The sequence below is a fragment of the Ursus americanus genome, chromosome 16 (assembly GCF_024610735.1).
Source record: "Ursus americanus isolate L20-20 chromosome 16, mUrsAme1.1.p, whole genome shotgun sequence".
NCBI lineage: Eukaryota > Metazoa > Chordata > Mammalia > Carnivora > Ursidae > Ursus > Ursus americanus.
In genome coordinates, this window is record NC_142142.1 from 53939612 (window position 1) to 53958799 (window position 19188).

Sequence of the window (19188 nt, forward strand, 5' to 3'; positions counted from 1 at the left end):
TGGGTGTTTTAAAGATAAAACTCTTAATTAGTAATCTCACAAATTGGCCTCATCTGATCAAAGAGGGTTTGATTTTAGTTGCAGTAGGATTCGACCAGTTAGTGTTTATTATAAAAACTTAATACCTTAATGTTTTTGTTATGTGAATAGTCCTGTTCATGGCTTATTGTGAGATGAATGTCTTTGCTTTAAGAGAAGTGGACTGGATTGGATGAAAATCACCGGGTTGCTGAGGTCAGAAAGCTTGAGTTTCTTCTTTCTAGAGATTTATGTGTACCTGTCTTTCTTCACTGCCTCTGGGCAAGAAAAGAGAGTCCTTTTTGTTTTATGAAAACAATGTGAATTTAGCCAAGGAAATGCAAACCTGTTGGCTCTTGCCAGTTATTTGACTTCATTATGCCTGGAGCACAGGCTTTGTCTTGTCTCATGTTGGGTGTGTACTATGAATATGTAGCCTCGTAGTTATGGTGAAGTTAATATTTAAATCAGCTCTTGTGAAGTACCCAGAAAAACTGAGTTAGTAATACAGTAGGCCTCTAATAAGCTTAATATGTCTTTTACAGTAGAATTAATACTTAATATAGGGCACTTTTTAGGATTTGGGTTGAGGGTACTACAGAGAACATGGGTTTGGCTAAACATTCATGAGAGTGAGTCTCATCGTAGCAATTATTTGTATGTGTCTGTAGCATGGCTTAATCCTTGTGAAATGTATTCAGGCTCATAATAGTTATCTTTGATTTGTCTTTTTGAAAAAATATTTTATTTATTTATTTACTTGAGAGGGGGAAGGGTGGGGAGAGAGAGAGAGTGCGCGCTCTCAGAAGCAGAGGGAGAGAGAACTCCAAGCAGACTCCAAGCTGAGTGCAGAGCCCAGTGGAGGGCTCCGTCTCACGACCCCGAGATCATGACCCAAGCCAAATCAAGAGTCGACACTTAAAGGGCTGAGCCACCCAGGTGTTCCCTGATTTGTCTTCTAATTCAAGACATTTGATGACAAGACAGGTTTTGTAAGCTCTAGTTTCCTGATCTGCACGATGAAGTTGATGATTCTACCTTTTAGGGTTGTTCCAAAGATTACAAGTATGCGGGGGCAACGAAGGTTCCTGTTACAAAGAAGGTGTTTGTATGTTTGTCCCAACTGTTGCCAGCATTGTCCTTCAAATTAGGTAGTATGTTGTATGATTCTTGCCTTTACGTGGGCAAGAATTTCACATTTGAAACTATTAGAGAACCACATGTTGAGAAATGCCAGGTAAAGACGGGGAAGTCCCTTTCATTCACAAGCTCATTCATTCCCTCAATATGGGAGATTAGAAAGGGAGAGAACAGTGTGGACCAGAGTTCTTGGGGACGACTTTAAGGAGGAGGTAACATGAATATAGCCCTTGACTCTAGGTTGCCAGAATGTAGGAGGCATTCCTGGAGGTAATAAAAGTAACACTTGAAGGCCTGAGAGAGGATGTATGTGTGAGGTCGGGAACCAGTAGGAGAAAAGGTTGAGCAGGTTAAGCATAGAATCAGATAATAGTCTTTGAATAGCAAGATCAGGAATTTGGATTTGAGGGGCGCCTGGGTGGCACAGTCATTGGGCGTCTGCCTTCGGCTCAGGGTGTGATCCCAACGTTCTGGGATCGAGCCCCACATCAGGCTCCTCTGCTGGGAGCCTGCTTCTTCCTCTCCCACTCCCCTTGCTTGTGTTTCCTCTCTCGCTGGCTGTCTCTCTCTGCCAAATAAATAAATAAAATCTTTTTTTAAAAAAAAGGAATTTGGATTTGAATTAACATGTAGAGTATTATTCTTGGAGTTGTACCAAATGATTTTATGTAGTTGTCATCTTCGCCCATGAGCTTTTAAAAAAGGGAAACTAAGAGTTTATTTTCTTTCCCTGTATTATTCTAGATGTATTAATGTTTGCCTGCTTATCTATTCCAAAGTGGAGAAAGGGGAGTAGAGCTTGGATCCATGGTCAAATATAATGACTGGTGAATTGTTTAGTATTTGAATACCGTATTTCATTGATTCGTCTTTATCTGGCGTTCCGAGGTCTCTGAAATTGAGATGCTCCTTCCATTTACTACCTCCAAGTAGCAGAGGTGATGTGCTTAATCATTGTCTGCACGTGTGGGGGCTTGCTCGTAGCTGTTCCTGCCGTCGTGCCAGTTGAGTTATATGGGCTGTTGGTACCACATAGCTAGTTTACTTTTCACTTTAAAAGATCACACTGTGATTCAACATTTAAGTGGGAAAAAAAAAAACTGGATGAAGAGAGGCATAGAAACAGAACAGCAGGGTGTAAATTTGATTTTATGTGAGGCAAAATATCTGTCGCTGGAGGAATGAGCGCAGTTTCAAATTTTCTTGCAAAGCTACAATCACATGTTTTATGGGACCTGAGGAAGGAAGATAGCCCAGGTATATTAGGTTCTGTTACTGAGCAACATGCAAAAGAACTGCTTGTCACGGGCCAGGCCGTGCGCCTGGACGCAGGGGAAAGGGCTGCAGTTCGCAACAGACAGAAGAAATGTTAGAGCTGCGGGAAGCTGGTGTGGCTCCTAGGACCATCACGAAGGCATCCTGTCCTAGTTTGAGTGGGCAACCGTTTCTCTCCTTAGTGGCGCATAAAGTAAGTGTGCTCTTGATAACTAATGGCACCTCAGATTCAGTCAGAAATAGTGCTTACCTCAGCTACAGGCCTTTCCTGATGGTAGCGGCTTTGGAACTGACTGTACCACGACGTGATCACAGTCGTGATTGTGATCACAGGGATCTTGGGAAGATGCAGACACCACGGTCAAGATACAAGAATAGAATAATTGCCTGGCTTTGCATGAAATAGGTATGCTTGCCCGTTTTCCTTGTCTTCGCAGGTGCGACCGGCATAGAGGGCAGACTGGAGGCAGGCAGCCCTTCACTAGCAGTAACCGTGGCCTCCCCAGGCCTGCTCTCTGTCACACGGGCCTAGCACCTCTCCCAGCTTTGCTACGAAGGCAAAATTCGTTAAATTAGTTAATACAAATGAAGTGTTTATAACAACACCTGGCTGAAAGTAAGCAGTGTGTGTTAGCTGCTATTTTTGACTGGTATTATTTTCTGTGAACCCTAAGTGTCAGTTGGTACACAGGGTAGTTTGAGGTGAAGGTGTGATTGTCAATCCCGTTGCTACCTTGTTGGCTCCAGTTTAGGGCTGATAACACTGCCCACTTCCTCTTCTCAATTACAGATGGTCCCCGACTTAGGATAGTTCGACTTTACAGTGGTGTGGAAGTGATAGGCGTTCAGTAGACACCATACCCTGCATTTAAAATTTCGATCTTTCCCCAGGCTAGCACTATGTGACTTGCTTCTCTCTGGTGACGCTGGGCAGTGCCAATCAGCCACGCCATCTTGGGGGTCAGCAACCAAGACACTTACAACCCTTCTGCACCCTTTCAGCCATTCTGGTTTTCACTTTGAGAACAGTATTCGATACATTGCATGAGATATTCAATGCTTTGTTATAAAGTATGCTTTGTGTTAGATGCCTTTCTCCCACCGTAGCCTAACGTAAGTGTTCCAAGCACATCTAAGGGCAGCTGGGTGAGCTATGCTGTTTGGTAGGTTAGGTGTATTCCGTGCATTTTCCACTTAATGATATTTTCAACTTACAATGGATTTACTGGCATGCGACCCCACCATAAGTTGAGGAAGGTCTGCATTATCCCACCCTTTCTGGGGCATATTGATTTTTATTTTTTAGAAAATTTTGTATGATTGAGATATAAGGATTCACACACTTTTACACAGTAAAATAAAATGGATTTAGAATTAGTTTGGGGAAGAAAAACCTTTTTATTTTATTTTTTAAGATTTTTTATTTATTTATTTGACAGAGATAGAGACAGCCAGCGAGAGAGGGAACACAAGCAGGGGGAGTGGGAGAGGAAGAAGCAGGCTCATAGTGGAGGAGCCTGATGTGGGGCTCGATCCCACAATGCCGGGATCACGCCCCGAGCCGAAGGCAGACGTTTACTGTGCCACCCAGGCGCCCCTATTTTTTATTTTTTATTTTTTTAAGATTTTATTTATTTATTCGACAGAGATAGAGACAGCCAGCAAGAGAGGGAACACAAGCAGGGGGAGTGGGAAAGGAAGAAGCAGGCTCATAGCAGAGGAGCCTGATGTGGGGCTCGATCCCATAACGCTGGGATCACGCCCTGAGCAGAAGGCAGACGCTTAACCGCTGTGCCACCCAGGCGCCCCCCTATTTTTTATTTTTTAAAGTTTTTTTTTTATTTATTCTTTCTAGAGAGAGCACACACAGGGGGAGGGGCAGAGGGAGAGGGAGAGTCTTAGGCAGACTCTGTGCTGAGCGCGAAACATGACTTGAGGCTCGCTGTCACGACACTGAGATAATGACCTGAGCTGAAATCAAGAGTCGGAGGCTTAGGGGCGCCTGGGTGGCACAGCGGTTAAGCGCCTGCCTTCGGCTCAGGGCGTGATCCTGGCGTTCCGGGATCGAGCCCCACATCAGGCTCCTCCGCTATGAGCCTGCTTCTTCCTCTCCCACTCCCCCTGCTTGTGTTCCCTCTCTCGCTGGCTGTCTCTATCTCTGTCAAATAAATAAATAAAATCTTTAAAAAAAAAAAAAAAAAGAGTCGGAGGCTTAACTGACTGAACCACCCATGTGCCCCGAAAAAACCCTTTTTAGTACATTATTCTTCTAAAAATCCCATGCTTGTGTTTCCAGCATTTGCCAAGGCTAAATCTGGACACCATTTAGTCTGACAGCACTCTCCCAGTATACAGGCAATGACTGCCTTTGACAAGACTCATACCCTCCAAGACTGCTGGTCTCAGCAGGGTCGGGTTCCATTTCTAGCCTATGACCGTGGCCCCTGACTAGAGCAGAAAGGCTGTTGATGCTTTTCTGAGCACTGTGCAGGGCTGTTTCAATTAGTTATTTCTAGTTGTGTGATATTTAAGTGTTGCGTTGGTCCCTCAGCTGTTGAAAAACATAGGATCCTATTTCTGTTACAGCTGACAGTGAACATAGACGGTCTCTTGGAGACCTATTACGAACTGAAAGATAGTTGATGGGAATCATCAAGTATTGAATTGGGGCTTAATTCTAGAATAACCTTAGGAATGATTTCTTCTCACTGAATTAAATTTGAACTGTTTCTTTTTCTTTTTTTTTTTTTTAAGATTTTATTTATTTATTTGAGAGCATAAGCAGGGGAAAGAGCAGAGGGAGGGGGAGAAGCAGGCTCCACTGATCAGGGAGCCCGACTCGGGGCTCCATCCTAGGACCCCGAGATCATGACCTGAGCTGAAGGCAGACCCTTAAGTGACTGAGCCACCCAGGTGCCCCTGAAATATTTCGCTTTCAATAATCATCTAAAAGAATTGGGCCAACCAGTTCTTTATATTGAGCTTGCTTGTAAAAATTAGGTGTTTTGTGTTAACTTTTGTCTTTGTGCAAAACAGGGTAAAATGTTCCGGTGAAGACTTGAAAGCTGCAAAGGGATTATAAACTAATCCTGTGGTAGCTGAAAGTTAACAAGATAGGTTTTTCCATGATTCAGATTAATGAAGGGAAAGCATTCCGTAGTTTATTCTCTCTGGGATTTTATGTATAATTCAGAAAATCTTAGTTTCATCTATACTTCTTTTTAAGCAATCAAACCTGTAGTTTTAAGTATGATGTTGGTGGTATCATTTAATTATGTGATTGGAAATTTATTGTCAGTGAAAAATGACACACAAAAATGGCATGTGCAGTGAGGCTTAAAATAGCACATCTTCACGTCCATGCAAATTCCCTGGACTCCGTATATGACCTAGTTATGTATTACTCACAGAAAGAAAAACCTCAGGCACTTTTAGCTACTATGAGAGCTAGATATTACATTGACATGTTTTATATACTTAATAGTTTCATTGTTTACTCATAATTTTTCCACACGTGCCAAAAGCATTTTTCATGATTAAGCTTTTAAAAGAGTAATAGATTTGGCATTGTTATTTTGTTTGTTTATATATTTATTTTCAAAGATTTTATTTATTTGTTTATTTGAAAGAACACATAACCGCAGGTGGGGGGTGAGGGGGAGAGGGAGAGAGAATCCCGAGCAGACTCTGTGCTGAGTGTGGAGCCCGACATGGGGCTCGATCCCACAACCCTGAGATCATGACCCAAGCTGAAACCAAGAGCCAGAGAGTCTCAACCAACTGAGCCACTCAGGTGTCCCAAGATTTGGCATTTCAGAATGTGTCCGACAGTCAGTACCTTCTTGTTTGGAGCTTTTTGGTTTCTTAAAGTAAAATACACACATCTCAAACCTGATTATCCGGGTTGCTTGTTCTTAAATTCTTTAAATGTCTCCAGCTTTACTTTGTGACTGACCTGTCTGTGGTTTTTTTGTTTCTCAAATATAGAGCTGCCAAATGCTGTTAAACCAACTAAGAGAAATCACAGGCATTCAGGACCCTTCCTTTCTTCATGAAGCTCTGAAGGTTAGTTTCAAGGCTGCTGTTAGTCAACAGGCTTTAAAACAGTTGTCCATATCATAGTTATGTCAGGTCAAGCTATTTTTATGCCAAAATGAAAGTGCATATAGGGACAGGAGTTCTACAGGTCAGATGACCCAGTGTCTTCAATATGTAAATTATAAAGTGGGGGAGAAGTTGGGGATGGGGGAGACTCAACTGGGGGGGACCCTCTAGGGCAAAAGAGATTTAAGAAATGCATCAGCCAATTGCATTGTGTAGCTTTTATGTGGATCCTGGTTCACACACACTAAAAAATTCTTTGAGTTAGGCAGGTTTGAACTGGTGATTTGATATTAAAACATTTGTTACTATTAAGGTGTGGTAATAGCATTGTAGGTTATATTTTTGAAAAGATACGTTCTGATGTACTGATAAGTTGCTTAGGATTTGCTTCAAAATGTCTGAAAGAGGTTAGGCAGGTTAGGTACGATGGAGCATGACTTGATAATTGTTGAAGCTGAGTGATGGGTCCTGGGGTTCAGCTATACATTCCCTCTGCCTCTACCACTGTCTAAGTTAGAAAGTTTTCCTAATAAAAAGTTAAAAACAAACAGAAATATGGTCACCACTATAGTATATGGTAACTGCTTGGCATGTTTATTGTAGAGGCTGACTTCATTTAGAATCTCTGTTTTCATTGCCAGCCCCCTTTTGACACATCATGCCTTAGCTAGTCTGTGAAATCGGGCATAGTAGCATCCAGAGCAGTGAGAAGAGATCTCAGCAAGATTTCATTCTTGTTTGCGTGTGGTGGGAAATCAGAACACGGCGGCTCCCCTCCTGTAACCAAGAGTTTGTGAGATGCTTTGAGCATGGTATACTCACTATCTTCCACCATACTGTCTTTCTTCTCCTTTCTACCCTAGAATTATGCCCTGGCTTACTCAGAATGTCACTCAGAATGTAGTAAGGCGTTAAACCAAAAAACTAACTCACTATTTATTTTAAATGCTATGATGCGTTACTTTTAAAATCTCTGGGTTTTTTTTCCTTTCTTCAGGCCAGTAATGGTGACATCACCCAGGCAGTCAGCCTTCTCACTGAGGAAAGAGTTAAAGAGCCCAGTCAAGACCCTGCTGCTACAGAACCATCTGAAGTAGAGGGCAGCGCGGCCAGCAAAGAAGTATTAGCAAGTAAGTACGTGCTGTCTTGGTCCTGCTGTGAACTAGCAGAAAATAGGTGAGTTTCCTATCAGTCACATCAACCCTTTTGGAATAGTACTAATAATAGCTAATTATTGAACCATCACTATGTGCCAGGCCTAATTCTAAGCAATTACATGGATTTATTCATTCACTCATTCACTCATTCATTCTGCATTTACTTAATGAGCACCTACTGTGTGCCAAGCACTCTTTTAAGCACTGGAAATAAACAGAAGAATAAGAATCCTTGCCTTCATGTAGCTTACTTTCTTGTGGGGGAGGTCAACAAGTTGGTGAGTAAATTATATAGCATATTAGAAAGGTAAGTACTGTAGAGAAAAGTAAAGGATGGAATGAAAGAAATGAGAAAAGGAGCACTGGGGATTGGATTTTTACTAGGTGGAGAAGGTGAAAGGGAGGTGAGGGAGTCAATGAGGTCTTAAGATGGGGATGTACACCATCTGCTCAAGGACAGCAGGGAGGCTGGAGCTAAGGCTTTAGTGGGTGAGAGGTGAGGCCGTGGAGGGACCAGGAGGCAGGTCCTGCAGAGACTTCCTGCGTGCTTGGCTTTTTCTCTAGCTAGAGGCTAGCCAGTGGAGAGCTTGGAGCAGAGGAATGACGTCCACTGGTTTCCATTTCCTAAAGGTCATTCTGACGGCTCTGTTGAGAACAGAATTGCAGGGGGAGGTAGTGAGCATGGGTCAGAGCAGGGAGCCCCAGGTTCTGGTGGCATGGGCCAGCGGGTAGTAGAGGGAGGGTGAGGAGCACCTGCTGAGTGGGATTTGCTGAGAGCAGAGATAAGGGGTGTAAAAGAGAGAGGACTTAAAGGTAGTTCCAGGTTTTTTTCCCAAGCCGCAAAAATGCTGGAGTTGCACTAAGCGCCCTGGGAATGACTGCCTCTAGAGCAGATCTGGGTGGCAGATGAAGAAAGTGCTGAGTTTCAGGCACCTGCTAGACGTCAGGTGGAATGTCGCAAAGGCAGTGAGGGTCCAAGCGTGCGGCTCAGGGGAGAGATCCGGCTGTAGAGAGAGAAAACTTGGACTTGTAAACCTGTGAATGGGATGTGAAGTTAGGGGACCAGGTGAGCTTTCCAAGGGGTTGGGGTGCACAGAAGGGAACGGGTTCAGTGACTTAGCGGTGGACACTCCCAGTGCTCAGAGGCTGGGGCGGGTGAGTAGTTTCCAGGGATGTTGGAGGAAGATCAGGAGAACTGGGAGGATGGGACTCTGGAAGCTAAGGAGGCTTCCTGGAGGAGGGAACCATCAACTAGGGCAGATGGAGTTAATGGATATTTGGACTTTTTGCAGTTTTGAGCTATTCTGAGTAATACCCTTATGAATATCCTTGTATATATCTTTCAGTGCAAATAATGACTCTTTTCAGTCAATGTTTTTGTTTTTTTGAAGACTTATTTTAGAGAGCAAGAGAGAGAGTGTGAGTGCTGGGGGGAGGGGCAGGGGGAGAGAGAGAGAGAATCCCAAGCAGACTCCACGCTGAGCGTGGAGCCCAACATGGGGCTCGATCTCACAACCCTGAGGTTATGACCTGAGCCGAAATCAAGAGTTAGACGCTTAACCAACTGTGTCACTCAGGTGCCCCCAAATTTTTCTTTTTAAAACTTATTCTTATTGAAGGTTATAAATAGTTCCTTTACTTTCACTGATGTGTAGTATTTTGTGGTCTGAATATACCACAGTTTATGTATTTGTTTACTGACTTGGTTGTTTCCTTTTTTTTTTTTTTTTGCTATTATAAACAAGGCTGCTGTGAGTTATTTGATTTGTGTTTCTATTAAATGGGTGTAAGAGTTTCTTTAGTGTATATATATATATATATATGAGTGTAATTGGTGGGTAGTAAAATACACTAGTCTTCAATTTTATAGGCACTATTTTCCAAAATGATTTTTTAACTATTTATTAAATTCCCACTCACAGGATTTGGGGATAACTCTTCTTCTCAAAGTTGTTAGATTATAAAATTGTTGCCCATATTTTTGACAAAAAATATCAAAATATGTTGTTTTCAGTGAGAATTTTTTTTACATCAGTAATGAGACTAAACCTCTTTTTCCTTTTGACCATTCATGTTTCCTTATAAGTGAAATTTCTTTGTGTCTTCTGCCTCAATTTTTCTGTTTGTCTTTTTCTGATGTATTTATATTATCTTACTGATAATAAGCTTATTCATGATACATTTCTTGATACTGACCTTACATATGTTTGATATTAACCCACCGTTTTAGATTTGTGTGTTGCAGACATTTTTTTCTCTATTGGTGACTTGTTTTCACACTGTGGTGATGAAGTAAATAGCTAAATTTTATTATAGTTGCATTTATTGGTCTTTTTCTGTGATTTGTGTTTTTTGTTTAACAACGCCTTCTATGCCCTAAAGTCATAGTGTATTAAAATTGCGATGTTTTGCTTTTCACATTCTTTAATTCATCTGAAGTGGATTTTGGGGGAAGGGGCATAAGGTAAGGATACAGTTCGGTTCCTCGCCACTCTCCGGCCCCATACGGCTACGCAGTTATCCTGGTATTAAAGGATACTTTTATTAAAAAGTCTTTACTTACTCACTGATCTGCAGTATCAGCTCTGTGTTAAATTGGATTTTCATGTTTCCCATTCTATTTTACTAAGTATCTGTTTTTAATTCTTTAGAATATATACCCATGAATGGAATTACTGGGTGATGTAACAATCCTGTGTTTAACTTTTTTTTTTTAAGATTTTATTTATTTGAGAGAGAGAGGGGGGGAGGGGCAGAGGAAGAAGGGGAAGCAGACTGCCCTCTGAGTGCAGAGCCTGATGTGGGGGCTCAATCCCAGGACCCTGAGATCATGACCTAAGCTGAAGGCAGATGCTTAACTGACTGAGCCACCCAGGTGCCTCTAACCTTCTTGTTTTAATATTTCTAAAAGAGGACTGTTTTCATAGCTGCAACATTACCACATTTTAAAAATTAGTAATTCCTTAATTTCACTCAAATACCATTGTAGAAGTCTCCCTGATCGACTCATTAGCAATATATTTGCAGTTGGTTTCTGCAAATAATGATCCAGATGACATTTAAACGTTAAGTATGTTTGAATGTCTTTCAAGACACTTTATGTCCCCCTCTCTTTTTTTCTTGTACTTGAAGGTCCAAAGAAATCAAGTCCTTTCTTCTCTCAGATTTCATATGTTCTGAAGTTTGCTGATTTCATTTCTGTGGTACCTTTCAAAGGGTTTTTCTGTCCCCTGTCTTTCCTAGAGACTTAGATGCTTAATTGGCATGACTGTGTCATAGGTAGTGTCGTGTGTATAGTGTATCTTCTGTTTTGTCATATCGAAGAAGCAGCTCATGTCCCATTGCCCTTTTTGTGTTATTAAGATTGTTAGTGTGTTCAGGATATTCTCAGCCTGATTCATTTATTATAAAATCCCCCACCTAGTGTTTTCTGCAGCCCCTGGTGATTGTTGCTGCGATTCTTTTATTTTATTGGAGATTTCGTAATTTATTAGTTGGGATTCTTTTTTTTTTTTTTTTTTTAGTTGTTAGAAACACATAACGTAAAATTTGTCATCTTAACCATTTTTAAATGTACAGTTCAGTAGTGTTACATATGTTCATTTTGTCGTGAAACAGATCTCTGGAACTTTTTCATCTTGCAAAACAGAAGTCTGTATCCATTCAACAATAATTCTCCATTCCCCCTCCCTTCAGCTCCTGGCAGCCACCATCCTACTTTCTACGGTTTTGACTGCTTTGAGTACCTCTTGAAGTGGAATCCCACAGTATTTGTCCTTTGGTGACTAGCGTACTTCACACAGCATAATGTCCTCAAGGTTCATGTTGTGGCCCGTGTCAGAATTTCCTCCCTGTTTAGGGCCGAGTCACTCTCTGTTGTATCTGGAGACTGCATTTTGTTTACCCATTTACTCGTCGGCGGGTATTCGGGTTGCTTTCACTGCTTGGCTGTTGTGAATGGTGCTTCTGTGGACATGGATGTACAAATATCTCTTCGAGACCCTGCTTTCGGTTCTTTTGGATGCATACCCGGAAGTGAGATTGCTGGCTCATGTGGTAGCTCTATTTTTATTTCTTTGATGAACTTCTGTTCGTCAGTTAGCAGTTGCTGCACCATTTTACATCTCACCAACGGTGCACAAGCGTTCCAGAAGTCTCACCACATCTTCACCAACACTTATTATTCTTTGTGGGTTTTTGGTTTTTTTTTAATACTCATCCTGATGAGTTTGAGGTGATACCTCATTGTAGTTTTAATTTGCATTTCCTTAATGGCTAATGAGGTTGAGTGTCTTTACATGTACTTATTGGCCATCTGTGTATCTTCTGTGGAGAAACGTCTCTACAGATTCTTTGCCTGTTTTTAATATTGGGCTATTTGTTTTTTTATTATATTGTTGCAGGAGTTTTTTAAATATATTCCATATATATAGGTGTCTTAGCAGATACGTGATTTGTGAAAACGTTCTCCCATTCTGTGAGTTGTCTTTTCACTTTCTCGATGGTGTCCTTTGGAGCCTAAAGGTTTTTCATTTTGATGATATCAAATGTATCTGCTTTTTCTTTGGTTGCGTATGCTTTGGGTGTCATCATCATCTCTAAGACACCATTGCCTAATCCAAGGTCATGAAAATGTATGCCTGTGTTTTCTTCTAAGAATTGATCTTGAGGGCCTGATCCACTTTGAGTTCATTTTTGTAAAGGGTGTGAGGTAGGAGATAAAAGTCACTGTTCTGCATGTGGGTATCCAGTTGTCCCAGTACCATTAGTTGAGGAGATATTTTTTCCCTGTTGAATTGTCTTGCCACTTGTGTCAAAAAATAAATTGACTGTTGGGGCGCCCATGTGGCTCAGTCGGTTGAGTGTCTGACTCTTGATCTCAGCTCCAGTCTCAATCTCAGGGTCATGAGTTCAAGCTCCACATTGGGCTCCATGCTGGGCTGGGAGTCTACATTAAAAAAAAAAAAAATTAATTGACCATAAATGGGAGCTTTTATTTCTGGTCTCTCAATTCTTTTTTTCCATTGATCTGTATGCCTTTTCTATTGCCAGTAGCATACACCCTTGATTACTATAGTTTTGTGTTCTTTGTGGGTTTTTTTTTTCTTTTTAAATTAAATGTCCTTCATTGCTCATATGTAGAAATTCACTTAACTTTAGTACATTGATCTCTTATCTAATCACCTTTTTAATTATAACTATTTTCTGTAGATTATTTTGGGTTTCCCTCATAGGTGATTATTATCTATGAATTGTGACAGCTGTGTTTCTTATTTTCCAGTCCTTATATTGTTTCTTTCTTTTTTTAATGTTATTTATTTATTTCAGAGAGAGAGAGTGAGGGGAGGGGCAGAGGGAGAGGGAGAGAGAGAATCTCAGGCATACTCCCCACTGAGCATGGAGTCCAATGTGGGGCTTGATCCCACGACCCCGAGAGCACGACCTGAACCAATACCAAGAATTGGCTGCTCAACCGACTGAGTTACCCAGGTGCCCCTAGTTTCTTTTATTTTCTTTAAACTGGCCAGAACATTCAGAACCATGGTGAATAGAAGTCCTGATGGTAGACATTTTTGTCTTAGTCTTGATTTTAAAATAAATGTGTTTTACATTTCACAATTAAGTATAAAGTTTGCTGTGGGCTTTTCATGGCTACTCTTTCTCAGCCTAAGAATATTCTCTTTTCTTCTCAGTTGGCTTGGGGTTTTTATTCCTGAATAGTGGTTGAATGTTGTTATTTAATACTTTTTCTGTATCTACTGAGATGATGATTCCTTCAAGTGTATTCCGCTGGTCTATTTTCTCATGTTAACTCAGTATTTCATTCTGCAGTTAACTCCACTTGGTCCTAATATTTGATTTTGGGGGGTACATTTTTGGATTTCATTTGCTAATACCTTGTTTCTTTTTTTTACATCTGTGACTGTATGTGTTTGTTGTTTTTCCTTTCTTACTATTCTTAGCTGGTTTGGGCTATACCTAGCTGTTATGCTGGCTCCGTAAAAGGAATTGGGGAGTATGTCCTCTGTTCTCCAGAAGAGTTTGTGTGAGATTGAAAATATCTATACCTTGAGTGTTCGATATTTAGCTGTTGTTTCATGACAGGTAAAGAGACAACTTGACCCGCAGAGACGGGATGTATTTTTTACTCTGTGGAATAAGACTGCAGAAGCGGGAATTCATTGCACTTACGTGGCTCATTGGCTCATCTTAAGGTTACCATACTGTTGTGAATTACTCATGTGGCTCTGGCACAGAGTAATAAAGTTGTCCCACAGATGAGCCATTGTAGTGAGAGCTAGGGAGCATATCGAGTTTTGTGAATGCTTTTGCCTTTTTTCCTACCATACAGCCAGAAGGGCATTGTTTCCTACATGTGGACTTATTAAATCTCTATTTATCTTACAGAAGTGATAGACCTTACCCACGATAACAAAGATGATCTTCAAGCTGCCATTGCTTTGAGTCTCCTGGAATCCCCCAAAATTCAAGCTGATGGAAGAGATCTGAACAGGTACTGATGTAATTTGTCCTCTTCGCTCCCCACACTCGTGTGTAGGTCGAAGGCAGTAATAGCTTGGATACCACTGAGGGACCGTTCTGCCAAGCTCTTTAATTGCATCCAAATGAAAAATTTTTTTAGGAGAAAATTTAAATTCACATTAGCTTACTTACTCTGATTTACTTTTTGACAAAGCCAGATATGATAAGGGTCTTCCAGTAGCTGTGGTCTTTGAGTAGAAGCCTGCAGGCTTTTGTAGTTTACAGTTGCTGGGGGGAGACACCCCATCCTTCTGCAAGCATCTGGCAGTACATATTCCCTTTATCAACCTGGTGCCTTTATAAACTTCGACGGTTGTGTTGTCACCTCTTTGAAAATGAAAGTTATCACTCAACTACCCCATCTCAGGAGTGACCAGGGATATCTTTCTTGAATTGGTGCTAATTTGGTGATTGTCTGGTATTGCTCGTAAACATCCAGTTCCAGTGGTGGCCGGTCCCTTTCCGGACACGTTTATTTCCTCACACCGTTGAGTTGTTTCTTTCAGGGAAACATAGGGCCAGATTTTGTGTGCTAGGCTGTTGAAAGGCTCTTATCATTAGCAAGAGTGTCTCTCTTGCCTTTTTCAATGCAAGGTCTGAGATAGGGCTTTGTTGTTGAAATCTAAAACTTGTAATACAGTAGCCATAAATAGTCTTGAACATCAGCTTGGTTCCATCATGAACCTTGTAAGTAATCATCTCTGATGGAAGGACTAACGTCTATGTCTAAATCTTACTTTTCACTTGCATTATAGTTTTATAATTACTGTATAGCCTGCGATGACCTAGTAAACAGTTTATCTGGCACTTTGGATTATCTCTGAACGATTACCAGCATTCTCCATGTAGAATACATTGTTCCTTAACTTTTTCCTTTCTGGATACATGGTGTCTTGGCACCAAACAGGATGCACGAGGCAGCCTCCGCAGAAACTAAACGCTCCAAGAGAAAACGCTGTGAAGTCTGGGGAGAAAATCCCAATCCTAATGACTGGAGAAGAGTCGATGGGTGGCCGGTTGGGCTGAAGAATGTTGGCAATACATGTTGGTTTAGTGCCGTTATTCAGGTATGATATTTTTTTTTTAAGATTTTATTTATTTATTTGAAAGAGAGTAACAGATCACAAGCAGGAGGAGTGGCAGGCAGAGGGAGAAGCAGACTCCTCACGGGGACTAGGGAGCCCTTCTTGGGGCTTAGTCCCAGGACCATCATGACCTGAGCCGAAGTCAGACGCTTAACTGACTGAGCCACTCAGGTGCCCCTTGGGTCTGATATTTTTAAGAGACAACTGTGTCTTCTGGAAACTTTGCAGTTTATTAAACTGAAATGTGAGGAACATAGCTTAAAAATGGAAACAGATATATAAGACTGGGGTGTTTTATTTTCCCCATGGCGTTATTGTGTTTTGCTTTCCCGTGTTTGGATGTAGGTGTCCAAATTGGGCAATACTAAAAACAAAATATCCTGTGGTTGCAAATATGGTTGTAAAGATGTTGAATAGGTGTTTTGGATCTGCATTTCCTGAATCACATGTTGGAGCAGAGCCAGAGTTAATAAGGAGAAAGCATTTGTTGGGAGATATCCAGGCTGGGAATGATGGCGGCCTGGAATAGAGAAACTGCATAAGCTTTGGAAGGAGAGAAGTGCAAGCATTCTAGAGCCGGGCAGGAGATCAGATCGACAGGATTTGGTCGAGCAGTTGGATATAGAGTTGAGAGTTGAGAAAGATTCCAAGGTTCCTAGCTTGAGGAACCAGGTGGATGACAGTGTCATTTGATGCTGGAAGAATGTTTGGGTGTGTGTGAAAGTGGGATCTCAGTTCAGTTTTACCCATGCTGAGTTTAAGGTGCCACATGAAGAAACATGAATCTATAGTTTGGTAAAAAGATCCGGGCTACAGATGTAGCTCAGGGAGTCAGTAGCATATAGACGGTGATAAAGCCGAGGGAGTGGATAGATTTCTCCTAAGAGAGTGTTGGCTTTCTAGAAGTACCTCGCACACATCTTACACCTGGCCCGGCCACAGTGGAGCACTTGGTCCTGCCCCTCCAGTGTTCCCCTTCGTGGTACTTGACATCTGCCTGGCTGCTCAGCCAGAAATGGAGACCTCCCTTTCCACACGTAGGATCCAGATTCATTCTGCTTACTGTGTGCCTGGCATGGTGTTCACACCGGGGAAACAACAGTGAATACATCAAAGCCGTTACTCTCGTAGAGTTTCCTTGGAAAAGAGTGGGACAGACAGTAAAATATATATCAGGTGGTGCGAAGTGCCATAAACATGAGTGAGGGCAGGAGGAGCTGGACGGCGAAGGAGCCCTCTCTGATAAGGTGGGCGTTTGAGCAAAGGCTTGAGGGAGGTGAGGGAATGCGCCCTGTAGTTACAGAAAGGGCACCGCAGCCAGGGAAGAGCCAGGAAAAAGACCCAGGTTCAGGAGCTTGCTTAATGTGTTGAGAAATAGGAAGAGGGCAGAATTCTAGGGTGGGGAACAGACCGTGATGAGGTCAGAAGGGTAGTGGAGGTGAGGAGGGGGAGCTGGGGATCATGATGAGAACTTAGGGATTGTCTCTGAGGTGGGAAAGTATTGGAAGGATTAGAGCAGAGAAGTGAGATGATCCTACTTCTGTTTTAAGAAGATGGCAGGCATCTGTGTTGCAAATAGTATGTGGGAAGGAATGTGGAATTAGGGACATCAGTCAGTCCTTTCAGAGAGAGAGAGGAAGCGAGGTTGAGAACCCTGGCTGCATTCACAGCCTTCACACCTGTGGGGATGTTGGAAGGAGCAGAGGGCATCACTGAGCAAGGTTCCTGAGGAAGCCTGAGAAGACAGGGAGGGAGAGGTTGGTCCTGAGTAGGAAAAGGGCAGGAGAGTAGTAGGGGAGAGGGCAAGGAAGATGTGATGGCTGCAAATTGCAGCTGAGGTAATTTCCAATCATCATCTCTGTGATGTGAGCAGCCATTTTCGGAGGCTGTGGAGAAGGGATGCCATCGGATATTAAAGGGGGAGTCACTGCAGACAGTGGGAACCAGTTGGCATTAGGATACAATATTAGAATTTCTACATATTGGAAAGTCTACTTAAGGGTGTTGACCTTAATGCATAGTGATGTCAGTATGGCCTGTTTTTATCAGGGTTTTTTCTTAGCAGCACTCTGAGACTCTTAAGTAGAAAATGAAATTTATTTAGGTTGGAGGCTTTGCTGGGTTCGATGAAAGTTTGAAGATTTAGTGAAGGTTTGTTAAAGACCATGAAATCAAAGCTAGAGAGCGGGAGAAATGAAGACAGGAAGGAACCGGTGGTTAGGGGAGAACAGGAAGCGTCTGCTTGCTTGGGTCCTTGGTGAAGTCAAAGAACAGATGTCCTGAGGGGCACTTGGATCAAGAACACCAGAAGACAGGTTATGGATCAAGAGCAGGATTTTCTGAATTTGTGGCCTGAGAATTGGCCGTGTCTCAGGAATTGACATATCCTGGGTGTGACCTCAGATGTGGGTGTAGAGATGGAATGGAGGAATGCATCGCTAGAGATAAGATGCACACAAAGCCAAGGGCTCCCTGGGCTGGGTGGGTGTGCTTGTGTTCCCTCAGCAAACGTTAGTGGAACACCCGCTATATATATGTCTACCCCTGTTCTAGGCCCTTGAGATAAGGGAATGAATAGAACCAAGACGGGCCTTGCCCTCATGGAACTTAGATTTTTGTGAGGCAAGACAGTAAACTGCAAAAGTAGTTAAATAGCTAAATTTATGTAACATGTTGGGTTGTGATCGGTGTGATAGAAACAAGAGCAGGGTAAGGCAAATCATAATTTGCTGCAGGAGCAGGACGCGGTATGAACTATGGTAAGTTAGGCTTCCTTGCCCAGGGCATGAGCGGGTGCGAGATACGTGCGAGGTGAGGGAGTGAGGCCTGTTGTCTACCTAGGATGTTGCTTCCAGAGTTTTTCATCAGGGTCTTTCCTGAGGGGTTTTCCTCTGAGGAGTGTGTTGGGATGAGGAGCTATAGTCATACAAGGAATTTTTAAAAACATTAACCTTCAAAAGATATTCGTAGTAGGATTGCATATGATTTACAAGTAAGCCAGAAATTCCTGCTGTTAAATTTTTTTAAAAAATGCAATTCTTGTGACAGAGTGGAGAGTAGCCCACATTGCTGTACTCACTGCCCGGCTTTAGAAAGAAATGGTACAGCTCCCTGGGCCACCCAGTCCCTGCTACGTCCATCCCAGTCACAGCCTCCTGTCCCCACAGATACAACCGCACTTGCACGTATCCCTAGACCAAATGCCATGTTGTTCTGTACGTAATTAAACTCACTATAAACACTTTAATACTCTGTTTTTCTGGAACATTCTTCCACACAGAAGATAGCTCTGGGATTTCTCCATGTTGATCCTGTAGCTCTCAGGCATTCACTTTCACTGCTGTGTACTTGTCCTTTTTACGAAAACGTTTTCTTTCTACAGTGTTCTTTTAATGACTACATAACGATCTGTCGCATACACGTACCATACTTCTTTAATCCATCCCTCTCATCAGTCATGACGTTCTTTCTGGTTTTTTCCTAGAAGAATTAATATTCCGTCAGCTTAATTTGTACCGTAGCCCTCATTCTCTCAGACAGGATAGGGGTAGAAATAGCAGGTGACAGTCCCACGTACTTTCAAGTAAAGAAATATCTTTCTGCTGCAGTTATTTTGAAAGAAAGGCTAGGAATCTTTCTTTCTTTCAGTCTCTCTTTCAACTGCCTGAATTTCGAAGACTCGTCCTCAGCTATAGTCTACCGCAGAACGTGCTTGAAAACTGTCCCAGTCACACGGTAAGTTGGTGTGGAGAGGTCCTCACTCTCGTTTGGTTCCTTTCATCCCAAAGCCTTTTAAATTCTGGCCAAAGCTGATAGCTGTGATGTCCTTTGGCTTGCGCTAGTATTTGTTTTCATTTCCAAATGGC

At 42.2% G+C, this 19188-nt stretch overlaps 1 protein-coding gene across 5 annotated transcripts in view; it reads left to right on the forward strand.

The window, feature by feature from the left end:
* USP28 (ubiquitin specific peptidase 28) overlaps positions 1 to 19188 on the forward strand; it is a 58151-nt gene that overhangs the window by 11723 nt on the left and 27240 nt on the right. For 4 of the 5 annotated variants that reach the window (XM_045797809.2, XM_045797813.2, XM_045797810.2 and 1 more), the window contains exons 2-6: positions 6421 to 6498; positions 7535 to 7667; positions 14103 to 14208; positions 15145 to 15304; positions 18971 to 19057. In XM_045797809.2, coding sequence (XP_045653765.1) covers positions 6421 to 6498; positions 7535 to 7667; positions 14103 to 14208; positions 15145 to 15304; positions 18971 to 19057 — 564 coding nt within the window. The remainder of the gene's footprint in view (positions 1 to 6420; positions 6499 to 7534; positions 7668 to 14102; positions 14209 to 15144; positions 15305 to 18970; positions 19058 to 19188) is intronic. The other variant, XM_045797812.2, reaches the window with a different exon arrangement.